This window comes from Giraffa tippelskirchi, chromosome 4, assembly GCF_054371585.1.
Source record: "Giraffa tippelskirchi isolate mGirTip1 chromosome 4, T2T-mGirTip1v1.2.pri, whole genome shotgun sequence".
In the NCBI taxonomy this organism is placed as follows: Eukaryota; Metazoa; Chordata; class Mammalia; order Artiodactyla; family Giraffidae; genus Giraffa; species Giraffa tippelskirchi.
In genome coordinates this window covers 54460740-54480943 of record NC_137278.1, presented here as the reverse complement: position 1 = coordinate 54480943, position 20204 = coordinate 54460740, and the positions used below count along the sequence as shown (strand labels likewise).

The following is a 20204-nucleotide window of genomic DNA, read 5'->3' as shown; positions in this document are numbered from 1 at the left end:
TCTGGGGCCAATTTGAAGGCCCTCATTCCTTCTTTTCTAAAATTATTGATGTTTATTTATTTATTTATTTATTTATTTGACTATGCCAGGTCTCAGTTGCAGCACGCAGGATCTTTAGTTGGCATGTGAACTCTTAGTTGCAGCACGTGGGATCTAGTTCCCTGACCAGGGATTGAACCCAGGCCCCCTGCACTGGGAGCACAGAGTCTTATCCCCTGGACCACCATGGAATCCTAATGATTCCTTCTTTGCTACATCTTCTCCCACTTTCCCCCAGATCCTCTGCGACCTGGCAGGAGCAACCATCCCTGGGCATCTTGGCATGCCCGTCCTCCCATCCGAAATACCTGCTCTCTCTCTCCTTTCTGTCTCTGAGGTTCAGTCTATCCTTAAAGGACCCATTTACACTTTGTCTCCTCAGGGAGGCCTCCCTGATTTCATCTAATGGCACCAGTGTTCCCTTGCCTGGGGCACCCCAAGCGTACTGCCACACCTCCGATTTTTGGCATTTTGAGTATTTAGGGATTTTCGTTTTCCTTGGCTGGACTTTTCGTTTCAAGAGAAAGGCTATGTCTTAGTTTTCTTTATATTCCCAGTGCCTGGTATATGCTTATTATATGTCTGTTTAAAGGATCGTTAGGCGAACAAAGCAAATTATACAATACAGACCACCCCTCCCCAGCTGGGGCTCTACAAGAGGATTAAGCCCGAATGCTCTAAGGCCATCATGATATTGGGTTGACCAAAAAGTTCATTTGGCAGTTCTATTTCCAGTTTTTTAAGGAATCTCCATACTGTTCTCCATAGTGGCTGTACTAGTTTGCATTCCCACCAACAGTGTAAGAGGGTTCCCTTTTCTCCACACCCTCTCTAGCATTATTGCTTGTAGACTTTTGGATAGCAGCCATTCTGACTAGCGTGAAATGGTACCTCATTGTGGTTTTGATTTGCATTTCTCTAATAATGAATGATGTTGAGCATCTTTTCATGTGTTTGTTAGCCATCTGTATGTCTTCTTTGGAGAAATGTCTGTTTAGTTCTTTGGCCCATTTTTTGATTGGGTCGTTTATTTTTCTGGAATTCAGCTGCAGGAGTTGCTTGTATATTTTTGAGATTAATTGTTTGTCTGTTGCTTCATTTGCTATTATTTTCTCCCATTCTGAAGGCTGTCTTTTCACCTTGCTTATAGTTTCCTTTGTTGTGCAAAAGCTTTTAATTTAATTAGGTCCCATTTGTTTACTTTTGCTTTTATTTCCAATATTCTGGGAGATGGGTCATGGAGGATCCTGCTGTGATTTATGTGGGAGAGTGTTTTGCCTATGTTTTCCTCTAGGAGTTTTATAGTTTCTGGTCTTATGTTTAGATCTTTAATCCATTTTGAGTTTATTTTTGTGTATGGTGTTAGAAAGTGTTCTAGTTTCATTCTTTTACAAGTGGTTGACCAGTTTTCCCAGCACCACTTGTTAAAGAGATTGTCTTTTCTCCCACTGCTGGGCATACACACCGAGGAAACCAGAATTAAAAGAGACACGTGTACCCCAATGTTCATTGCAGCACTGTTTATAATAGCCAGGACATGGAAGCAACCTAGATGTCCATCAACAGACGAATGGATAAGGAAGCTCTGGTACATATACACAATGGAATATTACTCAGCCATTAAAAAGAATACATTTGAATCAGTTCTATTGAGATGGATGAAACTGGAGCCCATTATACAGAGTGAAGTAAGCCAGAAAGAAAAACACCAATACAGTATACTAATGCATATATATGGAATTTGAAAGATGGTAACGATAACCCTATATGCGAGACAGAATAAGAGACACAGATGCATAGAACAGTCTTATGGACTCTGAGGGAGAAGGTGAGAGTGGGACGTTCTGAGAGAATGGCATTGAAACATGTATATTATCATATGTGAAACAGAACACCATTCCAGGTTCGATGCATGAGACAAATGCTCGGGACTGGGGCAATGGGATGACCCAGAGGGATGGGATGGGGAGGGAGGTGGGAGGGGGGTTCAGGATGGGGAACACATGTAAACCCATGGCTGATTCATGTCAATGTATGGCAAAAACCACTACAATATTGTAAAGTAATTAGCCCTCAACTAAAATAAATAAATTTATTAAAAAAAAAAAAAAGTTCATTTGGGATTTCCCATAACATCTTAACAGAAAAGTCCAAACAAACTTTTTGGCCAACCTCAATATATTATGAATTAACTTCTCTCCCATGCTTCTGGAGTGATTCAAGTTATAGACCATCCTTGAGGAAATTAAAATAGACACTCAATCCTATTGTATAGCATGGAGAACTCTGCACAATGTTGTGTGGCAGCCCGAACGGGAGAGGAGTTTGAGGGAGAATGAATACGTGTGTATGTGTGACTGAGTCCCTTTGCTGTTCACCTGAAACTGTTGAAACATTGTTAATCGGCTACATTCCAATATAAAATTAAAAGTTAAAAAAAAAGAAAATAGACACATAAATCCTTTTCTGTAGGGCTTAATCTCTAGTGGAACCCAGCCTGAAGAAGTCTAGTATGAGTAATATGATCCCAATCATGATAAAATATATATACGCCAAGAGGAAAGGCAGATACAATATAGAGCATAGTGTTTGGGGTGGACATCACTGTGTTGTAGTGTAACAACCAGTGTGTGATTTCAACATGCTCTTTCTGAAGTTTTTAACTTTGTGATAACAGAGTTAAAAAAAAAAAAGTTTTTTGAATAAGCCAAATTGGAGGTCCTAAACCTGGCTGTGCCTTACTATAAGGCAGTGGAGAGTTCAGTTCAGTTGCTCAGTCATGTCCCACTCTTTGCAAACCCATGGACTGCAGCACGCCAGGCTTCCCTGCCGATCACGAACTCCTGGAGCTTACTCAAACTCATGTCCATTGAGTCAATGATGCCATCCAACCATCTCATCCTTTGTCGTCTGCTTCTCCTGTGAAGCAAAATCTTTCCCAGCATCTATTCCAGTGAGTCAGTTCTTTGCATCAGGTGGTCAAAGTATTAGAGCTTCAGCTTAATGACAAGTTAGGGTTTTGTTTTTAAATATAGGTCCACTATGGGAACTATATTTAAAAACAAAATCCCGAGTTTGCATTGCCTTATATTAAGGCACAGCCAGGTTTAGGAACTCCAGTTTGGCTTATTCACAACCCACTCTAGTGTTCTTGCCTGGAGAGTCCCCATGGACAGAGGAGCCTGGCGGACTACAGTCCATAGCGTTGCACAGTCAGACACAACTGATGCGATTTAGCACACGTGCACCAACAGTGGACCAGTCATAGTGGCTCACTGAACTGACCCTTCAGCAGTGTCCCTGGAGAGCCAGGCCTCTGAGTGAGGATGACTAGCTGTCAGACCTCTGAACTTGGGTGTTGCCACTGCGCACTTTGTAAATGAAGGGCCGTGTCTAGCTGGCATGACTCACCACAAGAGAAACTAGCATAGTAATGGGTACTTACAGAATACTTTCAAAAGCAAACCTAGAGGTATTTTTTCTTAACAGCTAAGAGTGAACATTAATTGTTATTCAGTCGCTAAGTTGTGTCTGACTCTTCATGACCTCATGGACTATAGCACACCAGGCTCCTCTGTCCTTCAGTACTTCCTGAAGTTTGTTCAGATTCATGTCCATTGAGTTGGTGATGCTATCTAACCATCTTATCCTTTACCACCCCTTTCTCCTTTTGCCGTCATTCTTTCCCATCATCAGAGTCTTTTTCAATGAGTCATCTCTTCGAATCAGATGGCCAAAGTATTGGAGCTTCAGCTTCAGTCCTTCCAGTGAATATTCAGGGTTGATTTCCTTTAGGACTGAACATACCCTGGGGTTATTCAAATTAAGTCTGAGACAGGAGTCTCAATGCTTGTTCTTGCTCATCAGCTGTTGCTTCAACCAGCTCTGTTTTTTTTTTTTTTCTCTCTAAAGTTTGACTTTACTTGACCTCACACAGAATTTTATCCATATGCTGGGTGCTGAAACCAGTATGTCGGATGAGGAACAGGGTAATTACTTAGTCTCTAAGTATCTCCCATCAAGTTTCTTAGTAACTACAAAGGGAAGAGAGTAACTTGATAGTGGATAAACTTGCCTTACACAACTTTGACCAACTGATTTAACATCAACAGTATTGGGACAAAGCAATGTCAGGGTCCTCCTGAGAAAACATACCGGGATGGACCAGCACCACTTCTGGGAAATTCCTGCCTGAAATGTGTACCTTGAATCTAATCATGAAGAAATGGACAGATCTCCACTGAGGGACATTCTTCAAAACAATTAGGCTGTACTTTTCAAAAAATGCCAAGGTCATGAAAGATAAAGGAACTGTTTCTGATTAAAGGAGGCTAAAAAGATATGACAGCTGAATGTCACATGTGGTTCTGGATGTGTGTTCCTGTTTTTGCTCTGAGGCCATTACTGGGGCTGATAAAGAGATTTGTTTGACGTCTTTAGAGTAGAGAATAGTATTAAAACAATAATAATTTCCTGATTTTTATCATCATATTTCGGTGTGTCTGGGAGTGTCCTTTTTAGGAAATACTAAAATATTTAGGGTTGAATGTCACTGTGTCCTCAGCTTACTTTCAAGTGGTTAAAAAAAGTAGTATGGATATCATAAAATAGAATCACCAAGCAATGTGGTAGAATGATAACAAGCAGGTTGTCTGAGTGAGGCGAATTCTTTGTACTCTTTTTGCAGTCTCTCTGTGTATTTGAGGTTATGTCCAAAAATAAAGTTTAAAAGGGTGAAAACCTCTGGGTCGTGGTGTTGCAGCCAGTGTAGCATCAGAGGCCAGGGCTCTCGGTGGCTGTCCTTTACAGGATCACTAGTGAAATCATTTCCGGCAACGCTGAGCTCTCTTCAGAACTGGTTTTGTAGAAAATAGGTTGGAGACCACTCATTGTGGCTTCACCTGACAGGAAGTTCTTTCCCCAACTTCCTGTTGCTGTCATCACCACTGCTGTCCCAGAAGGCATCATGCCTGCTGTTCTCCCCTGGGTATCTGGTCAGCCAGCTCCAATCCATACATTTGCCTGGTTGAGACTAGACCTACAGCTGTCCAGCCAAGGAGACTTCCTAGGCAGAATGTAACTTCACATTATCACCCAGCCTGCTTTGAACATACTAGCAAACATCTTCAGAGAGGTGACTTGGCCACCATGTAACAGGCAACAGCCAAACAGTTAAGTGTTTTCTCTCTTTTTTCTTGAAAAACATAACCAGTTGCTTTTTTTTTTTTTAAGTTGTTTTTCCCCCTCAGCTTTATTGGAATATAACTGACATGTAACATGTGTAAATTGAAGGTGTGCAACATGTTGACTTGATAACTTATTTGCTGCAAAATAATTACCACCATAGCCTTAGCTTAAACCTCCATTACATCACATAATTATCATCTTTTGTGTGTGTGTGTGTGGTTAGAACATTTAAAATTTATTCTCTTAGCAACTTTCAAGTGTGCGATACACTGTTATTAACTATAACCATCATGCTGTGCAATAGATCCCCAGAACTTACAACAGGGGGCTGACACCTCCACATTGCTCCCACTCCCCAGCCCCTGGTAACATCCACTCTACTCTCTGTTTCTGTGAACCCTGCTTTTTTAGAGTTCCCCTGTATATGGTATTCCAGTTGCCCTTTTATGTCTGTGTCGGTGGGTGGGACCGTCATTGGATTATGTTTATCCCCCTTCCTCACCATACACACACAGAGATTCCTGATGGAAAAAGAATTCCCACCAGTGTTCTCCATGTGCTCTGGATGCTGCACAAACAACCAATGAATGTGATATCTGGACTCATGGAAGGATCTAGTCTTCACGTCTGCCTCCTGTTAGGATCTTGCTGAGTTGGGTTCGTTTTTCTGTGTGGATCTGGCTGCAGGCCGCTGATCAGCACATTCATGTATTCATTGGCTCATTGGTTCAACAAATATTTAAGAACCTTTTACACGCTAGGCACTGTTTTAGGATTTGAGGTGACTACAGTTAACAACAGTGACAGTCCCTTCTCTAGGAATCTTATGCTTTAGTGGGGAAAGCAGAAAGTAGGCAAATACGGATGAGTCCTGATAAGTGTATGAAGTATTCATTGATTCAACAAGTATTTAAGCACCTTTTACATGCTAGGCACTGTTTTAGAATCTGAGATTACAGCAATGAACAACATCGACAGTCCCTTCTCTAGCAATCTTATGTTTTAGTGGGGAAAACAGAAAGTAGGCAAATATGGATGAGTTGTGATGAGTGTATGAGGCAGAAAAGTGAACCATTGGGCTTAAGGTGGGAATGCAGTGCTACAGAGGGTGATTAAGGAGGCAACTTTTGAATAAAAGCCAGGATAAAGATGGTGCAGGAGGGCCATGGATTTGTCCCTGCAAGAGTTGCTGTCTTCTTAACATCTTTGTCACTTCAGTGAAACCTTGAAGGAACAACATCTGAAGTTTCCAGGCATGTTCTCTTTTTGGAAAATGTTTATGTAGTCCAAGGGCTCAGACTTAACTTTTTTTTAATGCTTTTAAACCTATAAAAAGCAGGCAATTGAATGATAGTCATCATGTAGTCTCAACATTGGAGTATACCAGTCAATTAGAAGTAGATTACAAAGCATACCTCAGTTGTCTTGCGAGTGTTTGCATCTTGGTAGGTGGTCAAAATTAGAGTGTAGACTACATATTCGGGCTTCCCAGGTGGCGTTAGTGATAAAGAACCCAGTCAGTCTCTTATGTCTCCTGCCAGTGCAGGAGACATAAGAGACTCAGGTTTGATCCTTAGGTCGGGAAGACCCCCTGGAGGATGACATGGCAACTCACTCCAGTATTCTTGCCTGGAGAATCCCGTGGATTGCAAAGAGTTGCAAAGGGTTGCAAAGAGTTGGACATGACTGAACTCTTACCTGGAAAATACCATGGCCGGAGGAGCCTGGTGGGCTGCAGTCCATGGGGTCGCGAAGAGTCAGACATGACTGAGCGACTTCACTTTCACTTTTCACTTTTGTGCATTGGAGCAGGAAATGGCAACCCACTCCAGTATTTTTGCCTGGGGAATCCCAGGGACGGAGGAGCCTGGTGGGCTGCCGTCTATGGGGTCGCACAGAGTCGGACACGACTGAAGCGACTTAGCAGCAGCAGCAACAGAAGCGACTGAGCACCACACACACACAGACTACTTATTCACAGAGCAACACTTTTATTTTCTATTTAGAAGACAGGTCCTCATAATTTTTACACAGTTTGCAGGCGGATCGGAAATTCTTTAGGCTAAACTCTGTTGTTATTCACAGCTGTGCAAACTTGCTGGTGAGCAGTTTCCCAAACAGCCGCACCCACCCTCATACCTTGGAGGGATCTTGCTTAAAAAAGCACATTTGGTATCCTCACCTGGTCCTGCCAGGCAGGAAGGTCTGGGGATGAGGTCTGGGGATCTGTGTGTGTTATAGCAGTGAGTGGTTCTCCTACACTGGTCAGGTTGGAGGATCTCAGGCCGAGATGGGTGGAGGCATTGAACATTTAAATTGAACGAAGACTAGAAGATATGGGATGATGATTGAGCATGATCTCAGCATCCATGCTCTCACCAGCAGGTTTGTTGTGGTTTTGACCTCATGAATGAAGTTTCACATTCCTAAAATAGAATTGAGCCACTGCCTACCCAATAGAAATAGGAAGGTCCCGTAGAACAGAGGTTTCCCACCTTTGCTGGTGGGAGTGCAATGAGGTGATTAAGTTGCATGGATCCAGGAGTGAAAACGGTCCTTCTCCCCACCAACCCACGCACACCTTGAACCCCACCTCCGCAGGCTGGTATGTGAACACAGGCCTGCCTGTGCCTGCCAGTTGGTTCCTGTCCCATGAGACAGGTGAGAACAGCACCCCATACCTTGATGAGTTAAGATTTCTTGAGAATATGCAACCCAAACCAAATCTAGAAAACGATTAGATACTGAAGTTCAAGCAACAGCAGTTTTTAGCCCCCAGTCTTTGATCTTCAGTTTTTGCGTTGCTTCATTACCTGAAATACTTTGAAAATATAGCAGTGTTGGGACTTCCCTGGTGATACAGTGGATAGGAATCTGCCTGCCAATGCAGGAGACACGGTTTCAATCCCTGGTCCAGGAAGATCCCACATGCCGTGGAACATCTAAGCCCATGCTCCACAACTACTGGGCCCATGCTCTAGAGTCTGCGAGCTGCAACTACTGAGTCCTCATGTTGAAACTACTGAAGCCCATGCGCCTAGAGCCTGTGCTTCACAAAGAGAGAGAAGCCACTGCAATGAAAAGCTTGAGCAGGGCAATGAAGAGTAGCCCCTGCTCACCACAACTAGATAAAGCCTGAGTGCAGCAATGAAGACCCAGTGCAGCCAAAAAATAAATAATTACAGACAACAACAACAAAAGATACAGCAGTGTTGAGGTTTTAATATATAGAGAGACTTTATCCCAATGGGTAAAGTCAGTAGACAATGGAGACATTTTTGATTGTCACAGCTGGGAGATAGGGGAGGCCCAGAGATGCTAGCAGCTTCTAGTGGGTGGAGGCCAGGGATGTTATGAAACAGCCCACAGTGCACAAGACAGCCACCTGCCACCTGCAGCAAAGAATTGGTGGTTTAGTTGTTAAGTCGTGTCCGATTCTTGCGACCCCATGAACTGTCCCACCAAGCTTCTCTGTCCTCTGTCCATAATTTCCCAGGCAAGAATACTGGAGTGGGTTGCCATTTCCTTTTCCAGGGGATCTTCCCAATCCAGGGATCGAATCAGTGTCTCCTAGATTGCCGGCAGATTCTTTACTGACTGAACCACCAGGGAAGCCGACAGCAAAGAATTACCCAGCCCCAAATGTCAGCAGTGCTGAGGCAGAGAAACTGCAAGAGATCAGCTCAGTGCCTCTTATCTGTGTTACATGTTAGGGTTCAAAATGAGCATTCCTGTTAAAAAACAAAAAAAGAGTTCCGCAGCTGAAACTGGTTTGGAATTAGCCTCCTAGCTTGTATGAAGATGGCGTTCTGCTTGGTCGGACAAGGGGCACAAGTCACCAAGACTCCATGAGCCCAGGGAAGACACTGACTAGTGTGCTCTTGAGCTTTTCCAACTTAACCATACCCCTCCTCCCGCAGCTTCCGCTCCCAGTCGGGTCAGGGTGGAAGAATGTTTAGTTTAGAACTTCATTCTTACCTACTGCTTCTCAGCTTCTGGATCCCAGCCCTGCGGCTTTTGTGACAGTGCCCGTGGGTGGGCCTTGGTAAGACCACACCATGTCTGTGTCTGTGCTGTGTGTCAGGCACCACACCTCTGAACAGCCTCCTTCCCTGCCACTTTCCCCACACCATTTAGTCACATTCTTGTCATTTCCCTGGACCTTGGGTTTCTATAAAGTGGGGTCTCAATCCTTCATTTCTCTCTCTCGTTTTTTTTTTTTTTTTGGCCAAATTGCACAGAATATGGGATCTTAGTTCTCAGGTTAGAGATGGAGGCGGTGCACGCTGGAAAGCAGAGTCTTAACCACCAGACCACCAGAGAAGTCCCTCAATCCTTCATTTCATCTCAGTCTCCCCACAGAGCACATGGGAGGAATTGAAGAAATTAGAAGTCATCCTTTTTGTGTGTACAGTGGTGGTTGTCATTGTTCAGTCACTCAGTCACGTCCGACTCTTTGTGACCCCGTGGACTGCAGCACGCCAGGCTTCCTTTGTCCTTCACCATCTCCCAGAGCTTACTCAAACTCATATCCATTGAGTTGGTGATGCCATCCAACTAGCTCATCCTCTGTCGTCCCCTTCTCCTCCTGCCTTCAATCTTTCTCAGCATTGTGATCTTTTCCAATGAGTCGATTCTTCACATCAGGTGGCCAAAGTATTGGAGCTTCAACTTCAGCAGCAGTCCTTACAATGAATATTCAGGGTTGATTTCCTTTAAGATTGACTGGTTTGATCTCCTTGCTGTCCAAGGGACTCTCCAGAGCCTTCTCCAACACCACAGTTTGAAAGCATCAATTCTTCGGCACTCAGCCTTCTTTATGGTCCAGCTCTCACATCCATACATGACTACTGGAAAAACCATAAGTTTGACTATACGGAACTTTGACAGCAAAGCGATGTCCCTGCTTTAAATACACTGTCTAGATTTGTCATAGCTTTTCTTCCACAGAGCAAGGGTCTTTTAATTTCATGGCTGCAGTCACCATCTGAAATGATTTTGGAGCACAAGAAATAAAGTCTGTCACTGTTTCCATTTTTTCCCCATCTATTTACGATGAAGTGATGGGACTGGGTGCCATGATCTTCGTTTTTTGAATGTTGAGTTTTAAGTCAGCTTAGTGGGGACACCTGTATTACTTTCTTAGGTTAAAGTGATTCAGAATGCATTTTGTTTAGGAACTGTTGTACTCCTTTCTTAAATGCTTGAATTTCCAGAGTGTTATGGGCTTGAAATTGTCACCCAGAGTCAGATTTTACTGAAGGTGTCCTTGTCTGATTCCCAGCAGCATTTTCCTCTTCTCTCCAATCCCTGGAAGGCTCTGCCCTTTGTTCTTACTCTTGGGGATCTACTCTCTTTAGAGCAGCCTTAATTGTCCCTTTATCCAAACAGCTCCATGCCCTTATCGAGGCATCGATGGCCCTACTGCTGACTCTGACATATTCCTTGTCTCCACCCTCCTCACAGACAGGATTCTCATTCCATGCAGGAAGCAGCCTGCGCAGCATGTGAAACCTTCCTGGCAGCTGGGGGTGGTCACGTGATGCAGTTCTGGCCAAAGGGACAGAACTGGCAGCCTGTCAGGGATTTCCAGGGAAGTTTTTCCTCCCCTGATGGAGGTGCCTCCCCTTCCTCTAAGGTTCATCCCTCATCTCCCTCCAGCCTGGAGTTTGGACCAGATACTGGTGGGAGCTGGGAACACCAATGGCTTTGAGAGCCCCTGCGTCAGCCCCACTCTGTCCCTGGACTTCCCATTCTGTGAGAAGAAGACACCCCTGGGGACTTCCCTGGGGGTTCAGTGGTTAGGATTCTGGGCCTCCACTGCAGGGGCACAGGTTCGATCCCTAGTCAGGGAACTAAGATCCCATATGCCTCAAGGTGCAACTGAAAAAAAAAAAAAAGATACACCCTTTTAGCTGAAAGCCTTGGCTGAAACTCCAGCTCAGATCCCTCCCCGGGGCTCCAAGCATGGGGTCTATCAGCCTGATGGCCCACAGGCCCTGGGGGCTCACATGTCCTTCTTGTGACATCCCTGACACTTGAATTCTCCTCCATCTTGCCTGCTCACCACATCTGACCTACCGCAAGCCCATCTCTTCTGCAGCTGGGAGCCCTTCCTGACCATCTGGCCACCAGCATGGCGGCCAGGGCACAAGGTCTGCTGCTGAGGCCAACCCTGTCTCAGGCTTGCCACCTCCATCACATCCCTGCTGCCTCCCCAGTGATGCTTGTGCACGTATCATGACCCCTTACCACCACACCCGAATAAAATCTTCAAGGTTTCTTCTTGTGATCATCCATGACCTTCTGCCATCATCCATACATTGACCCTGCAGACATAATGGCATATCTTAGGTCAGGTTCTCTAGAAAGTGAAACTGTTAGTTGCTCAGTCGTATCTGACTCTTTGCAACCCCATGGACTGTATAGCCCTCCAGGCTCCTCTGTCCATGGGGATTCTCCAGGTAGGAATACTGCGATGTCTTCCTCCAGGGGATCTTCTCCACTCAGGGATCAAACCCTGGTCTCCTGCGCTGCAGGCAGATTCTTTACTGTATGAGTCACGATTCCCTAGAAGCAGAGCCTGAAATAGGAATCGTGGTCTCTGCTCTCCCCCAAGGAGCTTGAATTGCTTGCTCAGAGTGATCCCAGGCCTTTTGTACCCCGTTAGTCATTGCCTGGGGACAGAGGGCACATCCGTGGAGAAGCAAGTAGTCATGTGCTGTGTCAACACTCGCAGCCGAGATGTGGCGCCAGCCCTGGGATGTCCAGTAAACCCACGGTATTGCCCTTAACTCCTGCCTGTGCCTGCACCCAGGCCATACTTTCTCAGCTGCACCTAGCTCACTTGCTCCCCAAATTCCTCAGACCTCTGCTTTGCTCCTTCTGCCCACAGAGTGGGTCTCCCCTCCTCACCCAGCTGCCCCTGCTCCTACTATAGCTGGGTTTGTTGTCCTTGGCACCAGGGGATGTTTAATCTCTGCACACTTCAGAGCCGTCTCCTTCTGGGGCAGGCTTTCTATCTTGCCTCCTGTCCTCTTTTATCAAGTAGAGCTCTTCATCTAAAACACAAACCCCAAGCACAATTCAAGTAATTATCTTCTCTGCTTTCCTGTGGGTGGCTGTGACTTGTACCGTTGAGGTTCACAGGAGAGACATGAATTGACTTCATCTTGTTGACTGGCTCAGGGTGTCACTCTCAGACCTGCTGAGAAAGGCTGGCAGGAAGGGTGGGTATTCTGTGGAGCCCGGGGGGGGGGGGCATTTGTCTAGTTATCATCTCAAGTTCCTCATATCATCATCAGTTCAGTTCAGTTGCTCAGTTGTGTCCAACTCTTTGCAACCCCATGGACTGCAGCACGCCAGGCCTCCCTGTCCATCACAGACTCCCGAAATTTACTCAAACTCATGTCCATTGAGTTAGTGATGCCATCCAACCATCTTATCCTCTGTCCTCTCTTCCTCTTGCCTTCAATCTTTCTCAGCATCGGGGTCTTTTCAAATGAGTCAGTTCTTCACATCAGGTGGCCAAAGTATCGGAGTTCAGCTTCAGCATCAGTCCTTCCAATGAATATTCAGGACTGATTTCCTTTAGGATGGACTGGTTGGATCTCCTTGCTGTCCAAGGGACTCTCAAGAGTCTTCTTCAACACCACACTTCAAAAACTTCAATTCTTTGGCACTCAGCTTTCTTTATAATCCAACTCTCACATCCATACATGACTACTGGAAAAGCCATAGCTTTAACTAGACAGACCTTTGTTGGCAAAGTAATGTCTCTGCTTTTTAATATGCTGTCTAGGTTGGTCATAGCTTTTCTTCCAAGGAGCAAGTGTCTTTTAATTTCATGGCTGCAGTCACCATCTGCAGTGATTTTGGAGCCTCAAAAAATAAAGTCGATCACTGTTTCCACCGTTTCCCAATCTATTTGCCATGAAGTGATGGGACCAGATGCCATGATCTTAGTTTTCTGAATGTTGAGTTTTAACTACTCAAGCCAACTTTTTCACTCTCCTCTTTCACTTTCATCAAGATGCTCTTTAGTTCTTCTTTGCTTTCTGCCATAGTGTGGTGTCATTTGCATATCTGAGGTTATTTATATTTCTCCGGGCAATCTTGATTCCAGCTTTTGCTTCATCCAGTCCAGGGTTTCTCATGATGTATTCTGCATATAAGTTAAATAAGCAGGCTGACAATATACAGCTTTGACGTACTCCTTTCCCGATTTGGAACCAGTCTGTTTTTCCATGTCCAGTTCTAACTGTTGCTTCTTAACCTGCATACAGATTTCTCAGGAGTCAGGTCAGGTGGTCTGATATTCCGATCTCTTTCAGAATTTTCCACAGTTTGTTGTGATCCACACATTCAAAGTCTTTGACGTAGTCAATAAAGCAGAAATAGATGTTTTTCTGGAATTCTTTTGCTTTTTCAGTGATCCAACAGCTGTTGGCAATTTGATCTCTGGTTCCTCTGCCTTTTCTAAATCCAGCTTGAACATCTGAAAGTTCACAGTTCACGTACTGTTGAAGCCTAGCGTGGAGAATTTTGAGCATTACTTTGCTAGCGTGTGAGATGAGTGCAATTGTGCGGTAGTTTGAGCATTCTTTGGCATTGCCTTTCTTCGAGATTAGAATGAAAGCTGACCTTTTCCAGTCATCACTAAACTACAAAAGTTGACTTCCATTCCTGTTTCTTTCCATAACCGGGACCCAAATTGGTCTTGGCCTGCATCTTTTCAGTGATAGTCTTCATGATTTCTTGATCCATGGCTGTCCTCATCCTGTCTTCTTTCTCACCCTGATGTGCCTCAGGCTACCCTTCCCCTCAAGCACCCAGCATCCTGCCCCACTGTCCACGGGCAGCCTAATGAGGCTTCCTTCTGTCCTGTTGTGCAGTCCTTCTCAGACACCTCCCACCTAGGAGGGCATGCTCTTTTGGCTGCCATGTTAATATCTAAGCTGTACCTGCTCATCTTCCCAGACCAACCATGTGATTTTTATTTACTACTTCGTCAGCTTCGAGTTTTTGTTATTAATAATCTTGCATGTGTGTGCATGTTCAGTCGCTCCAGTCATGTCCAACTCCTTGCGACCCCATGGACTGTAGCTTGATGGACTGTAGCTTGCCAGGCTCCTCTGTCCATGGGATTCTCCAGGCAAGAATACTGCAGTGGGTTGCCATGCCCTTCTCCAGGAGATTTTCCCAACCCATGGATCAAACTGGTGTCTCCTGGATGTCCTCCATTACAGGCAGATTCTTTACCGCTGAGCCACCTGGGAAGCCTGCCTTTATTGTTAAAAAATAAACAAAAATCCAAAAAACCCTTTACATACAGGTCTACCCACCTATTCCAATACCTACCCTCCCTAAGCACTCCCACGTGGAAGGGCATGGATAAAGACAGTTGGAATTCTCAGCCCCCTGCTTCTCCATATGTGACCTTCAGCAGGTTAAATGCAGATAGCAGTCCAGTGAAGTAGGTGTTTTAGTGATTTAGGATTTAGTGATATCGTGTGTAGGATTATTCCCCCCAATAAATATGAGTGCCCTACTCTTTGTTGCACCAGTAATTGCCTGTATAGTTTATCTAACAATTTTTCACATACTGCTTTGCAGCATATGTTGTACTCTTATCTTGGATGGTTAATTCTTAATTTGAAACCGTCAGTGCCAGATCTACAAGTAGACTGAAAGCCTGGACCTTGTCCTAATGTTTCTTCATCCGGGCCTTAATAAGAGTGATTTCTTCATCAGGTATATAAACATTTGAGAAGCAGCTGTTAACATTTTTATATGTGAGTGGAAATATGTAATTTTGAAAGCCAGATCTTTTCTGCATAGAAGGGATTAGTGGAGGCTCTTACCCTGGCAGTCTGAATGAAAGGAGGGAGATATTAATCAGCCCTGGGATCTTAGCACTTGGAAGGAATGGGAGGAGCTGTCCATGAAGGAGATGGACAAGCTGGGAACCAGGAAAGTGCCACAGGGCAGACGGTGATGGCCTGCCAACACACGTCCTTGGAGGAATGCCTGAAACCACCATCACCTCTGAAACCTCGTAAGAAACGGAATATTTATTCAGTAAATAGGTATTAGTTGCCTATTGTGTGCCTCTTACCATCCTAGGCACTGTGAGCTCAGTGGTGAGCAAAGACACCTGCCCTCATGGAATCTATATTCTAGTGTGGAAGACAAGAGAGAAGTGTCTATTCAAAAGAAAAAATTATGAGTAACTTGTCTCATGATAAGTGTTCTAACGGAACCTTCAATTGCATGCCATCCTCCACCAAAGAGAACATTTTTAGAAATTTATTGGTATGTGTTTGTTGCCATGCCCAGGCTTTTCTCTAGTTGCGGAGAGCAGAGGCTACTCTCTACTTGCGGTTCATGAGCTTCTCATTGCAGTGGCTTTTCTTGTTGCACACATTCTAGGGTGCACAGGCTTCAGTAGTTGTGGTGCACACAACTTAGTTGCCCCACAATATGTGGAATTATTAACCCACTGGATCATGGGGAAGTCCCAAACAGAACATAAAAGACAAAGGAATTGAGTGGACACAGTGCAGATGGTGTAGAGATAAGCATGATTATAAACCCCTGGGTTCTCCAAAGGAGCACTTTAGCGCCACTTAGCTGTATGTCAGCTGTAAGTCTGTGAAGGCAACGCAAGTTGGCCCTCCTTTTGTTGTGTTGAGGGACATAGAATCCAAATGGTCCCTTCTAAGTTGAAAGAAAATATTCCAGCCCAAGTGAAACTTCATGGGAAATCAAATTCTCCTGGTTTGAATGGATGCACTCCAGAACATGATTACACGTATATGTGCATTGGAGAAGGAAATAGCAACCCACTCCGGTATTCTTGCCTGGAGAATCCCAGAGACAGAGGAGCCTGGTGGGCTGCTGTCTATGGGGTCACACAGAGTTGGACACGACTGAAGCAACTTAGCAGCAGCAGCAGCATACACATGATTTTACAAACCAGCTTCTTTTCTTACAGTATCTTTCTGTGTCAGTAAATGTAGGCACTGAATACTTTAAGCGAGAGCTTCTCAGACTAAGTGTTTATATGAATCCCTTGATTCAGCAGGAGTGGGGGGTGGTGAGCAGTGCTGAGATTTCATGTGTCTAACCTGTTCGCAGCAGAGGCTGTGATCACAGATTCTGCTTCGTATATCAAGGCTTTAACAGCCGAGGGGAATGTTCCATATGATTTACACCACAAGATACCAACAAATTACCTGTTGCTAGGCATGTTAGAAGGTCTTTGCAGGTGGTGCTAATGGTAAAGAACCTGCTTGCCAATGCAGGAGACCTAAAAGACACAGATTCGATCCCTGGGTTGGGAAGATCCCCTGGAGAAGGAAATGGCAACCCACTCCAGTATTCTTGCCTGGAGAATCCCATGGACAGAGGAGCCCGGTGGGCTACAGTCCATGGGGTCGCAAAGAGTCAAACACTACTGAAGTGACTTGGATGCATTTGTGCAGGCGTATTAGATAGTTCAGTAGAGTTTACATTTTTACTGTTTGCTCTTATAATTGCTCGGAGAAGGCAGTGGCACCCCACTCCAGTACTCTTGCCTGGAAAATCCCATGGACGGAGGAGCCTGGTGGGCTGCAGTCCATGGGGTCGCCAAGAGTTGGACATGACTGAGCAACTTCACTTTCACTTTTCACTTTCGTGCATTGGAGAAGGAAATGGCAACCCACTCCAGTATTCTTGCCTGGAGAATCCCAGGGACGGGGGAGCCTGGTGGGCTGCCGTCTATGGGGTCGCACAGAGTCGGACACGACTGAAGCGACTTAGCAGCTTATAATTGCTCTTCACGTTCAGTTTTAGTTTGAATCTTAAATATCATTGGGAAAGTACATTTTGATGATGAGTTTATCTTGTTTGATGACAGACTACAGGTGCATAACACACATTCATTCCACGTGGAATCTTTGTTGTGGCATGCAGGCTTTTCAAGTTTCAGGATGCAGATTTTCTAGTTGTGGCACATGGGCCTAGTTTCTCCACGTCATGTGGGATATCACTTCCCAAACCAAGGATCAAACCCACATCCCTTCTGATGGAAGGCAGATTCTTGACCACTGGACCTCCAGGGATATTCCTGGGATGTTTCTTAAGGTCCTGCTCTATGCCAGGTCCTACCCCTGCAGCTCAGTCATCCAGGCAAAAGGGTAGAGGAGACCTAAAATGTACACAGGAAATTTCAGTTCATGATGGTAAACAGAGATAGGGGAGTGCCCAGGGGTGATTATGGTGTTTAAAATGAGCTTCACAGAGAAGGGCCCCTTGATGAGGCCCTTGGCATGTTTTTTTTTTTTTTAATATTCAAATGGAGTGACACAGGTCTATGAAATTCTTACATTCAAGTGCTGCACAGTTAGAATTGGAGTTGAGGGAAAGTCTTAATGGTAACAAAACATCAAATACTTGAATGTCAGTGTGAGAAAAGTTTTTTTTTTTCCCAAAGAAAATGTCACAACGCTAATGGGGGAAATGAAGTGAATAATGAGATATAACTTCCTCTTGGCTACAAGACTACGTATAGTAAAGATATGATTTCCTAAATTAATATATAAATGTACCATAATGCTGTAGGTGCCTACACTAGCTGAGATTTAACTAACAGTTGCTTAAATAAGACAGAAGTTTATTTGTCACGTAAGAGTCCAGAGCCAGGCGGTCCAAGGTGGATTGGTGGCTCTGTCCCTAGGGGTGGCCCAGAGACCCAGGTCACTTCTCTCTTGTTGCTCCTCCATCTCTTGGATGATGTGCTGATGTGGTCCAGAGGGGCTCGTCAGGTGTCACTTTCAGCCATCACGAAGAGGGATCAAGGAGAAAGGGGAGTATGCCAAGAGATGTACCCTCAAGTTGTACAAGTCACTTTTGCTTGTTTCCCACCGACTAGCACTTAGCCATGAGGTTGTACTTAGCCCCTAGGGAGGATGGGAAATGTAGTCTTTATTCTGGGAAGCCATGTGCCCAGCTAAAAATCCAGAGTTCTGTTCAACTGACAGGACGGGGGAAACTGATATGAGGGGAGATATTTTCATGTCTATTACAATACCCATTAGAATATTACTTAAAAATTGAGAATCTGAGCATAAAATTAATTCAGAAGATTAAGTAGGCAGCGTACCTGAGAACATAGATATTTTTTAAAGAAAAACTTCTTTTAAAATTACCATGTTTTCTTTTTTCCTTAGTGTAACCCTCTTCCTCTGTGTACATTCCTTTTTTTTTTTAATATACACTTTCTTTTTAAACTTTTATGGTAGAAAATTTCAAATATCATTGAGAATTGTGTAGTGAGCCCTGTGTACCCATTGCCTAGATTCAATAGCAGTTTAAGATTCATCTTCTTTTAGCTATTCTCACACACACTTATCCCCTTCCTGTTTTTTGAAGCAGTTTTCATGTCTCCTGTTTTGTCTGTAAATAGTTCCATATGTATCTCTAAAAAGGTAAAGGCTCAAAAAAAAAATTAGACCTCATTTTGGGATCATTGTAGAGTCACTTGCAGTCATAAGATATAACACAGATTACTCCTTTCCCCCCCAGTGGTGTGTGCCTGTGTGCTCAGTTGTGTCCAACTCTGTTTGACCCTGTGGATGGTAGCCCTCCAGGCTCCTCTGTCCATGGGATTTCCCAAGCAAGAATGCATTGGAGTGTGTTGCCACTTGCTACTCCTGGAGATCTTCCCAATCCAGGAATCAAACCCAAGTCTTCTGCATCCCCTGCATTGGCGGGTGTATTCTTTACCAGAGAGCCACCTGGGAAGCCCTTCCCCCTAATGGTAGCAAAACTGTAGACCATTGAAGCTGGGATATTGACAGGCATACAGTCAAGAAACAGAATATTTCCATCCCCACATGGACCCCTCATGTTGCCTTTCCACAGCCACTTCCATCATTCCTTCCCTTACTCCTGACCACTATTAATCCATTTGCATTTCTATAATTTTGTCATTTCAAGAACATTATGTGAATCGAATCCTACAGTGCCGTTACCTTTTAGTATTGGCTCAGCTCGAGATTCGTCCAGTTACTGTGTCTATCAATCCGTCACTCCTCTTTCTGGCTGAGTAGTATTACATGGTACGGCTGTACAACATCAAGGCTCCTTAGGGAATTCCTGGTGGTCCAGTGGTTAGGCCTCTGTGCTTTCACTGCTGAGGGCGCAGGTTCAATCCCTGGTCAGGGAACTAAGATTTTGCAAGCCACACAATGTGCCTCCCACCCCCACCCCTGCGAAGAAAGGGTCTTTAAAAGCATCATCTGCCAAACTTACTTGCCTCTTCCCGTCCTCCTCCCTCTCCTCTCTTCACAGCAATGCCAAGTGACCACAGCCGCGTGAAGCTGAGAAGCGATTGCTCACGGCCCTCCCTGCAATGGTACACCAGAGCTCAGAACAAGATGCGAAGACCCAACTTGTTGCTAAAGGACATCCTCAAGTAAGCCTGGGCCCTTGGGCCACAAGATGCCTCTGATTTGGGCAGAACTGTAAGAAAAATTCAGTGAGAGCCCCTTGGTCACACTTGGTCACAGTTGTTTAAAGGCACGTCTGAGTCAGAGTTCAGAGCACCTGTGCCCCAGGTGCCTGCATCAGCTTGTGCTTGGTGGCAGTGCAGTGTCGGCCTAGGGGGCCTCTAGGCCCTGCAACTTCCAGGTCACAACCCTTCCCACTGCTGTACAACGAAAGAGGGTTTCCCCTTCGCTATTTCCAGTGAGTCTAAAAATGCAGTTAATTAAAATTCCCTACAGGCATTTGAATAACATTTAACATCAAACACTAAAAAGCATGAGAAGTATTCCAGCCAGATCACCCTTCCATCCTAATAAGAGGTGTGAGTGTGAGCACATGCGTTCAGTCGTGTGTCTGACTCTCTGCAAACCCATGGACTGTAGCCCTCCAGGCTCCTCTGTCCTTGGGATTTTCTTGGCAAGAGCACTGGTGTGGGTTGCCATTCC

At 44.8% G+C, this 20204-nt stretch overlaps 1 protein-coding gene across 5 annotated transcripts in view; it reads left to right on the top strand.

Annotated features, from left to right (window-relative positions):
* ST3GAL5 (ST3 beta-galactoside alpha-2,3-sialyltransferase 5) overlaps positions 1–20204 on the top strand; it is a 55077-nt gene that overhangs the window by 8595 nt on the left and 26278 nt on the right. For 4 of the 5 annotated variants that reach the window (XM_081596959.1, XM_081596957.1, XM_081596961.1 and 1 more), the window contains exon 2: positions 19564–19687. In XM_081596959.1, coding sequence (XP_081453085.1) covers positions 19564–19687 — 124 coding nt within the window. Of the gene's footprint in view, positions 1–19505; positions 19688–20204 lie in introns of all 5 variants that reach the window. The other variant, XM_081596956.1, reaches the window with a different exon arrangement.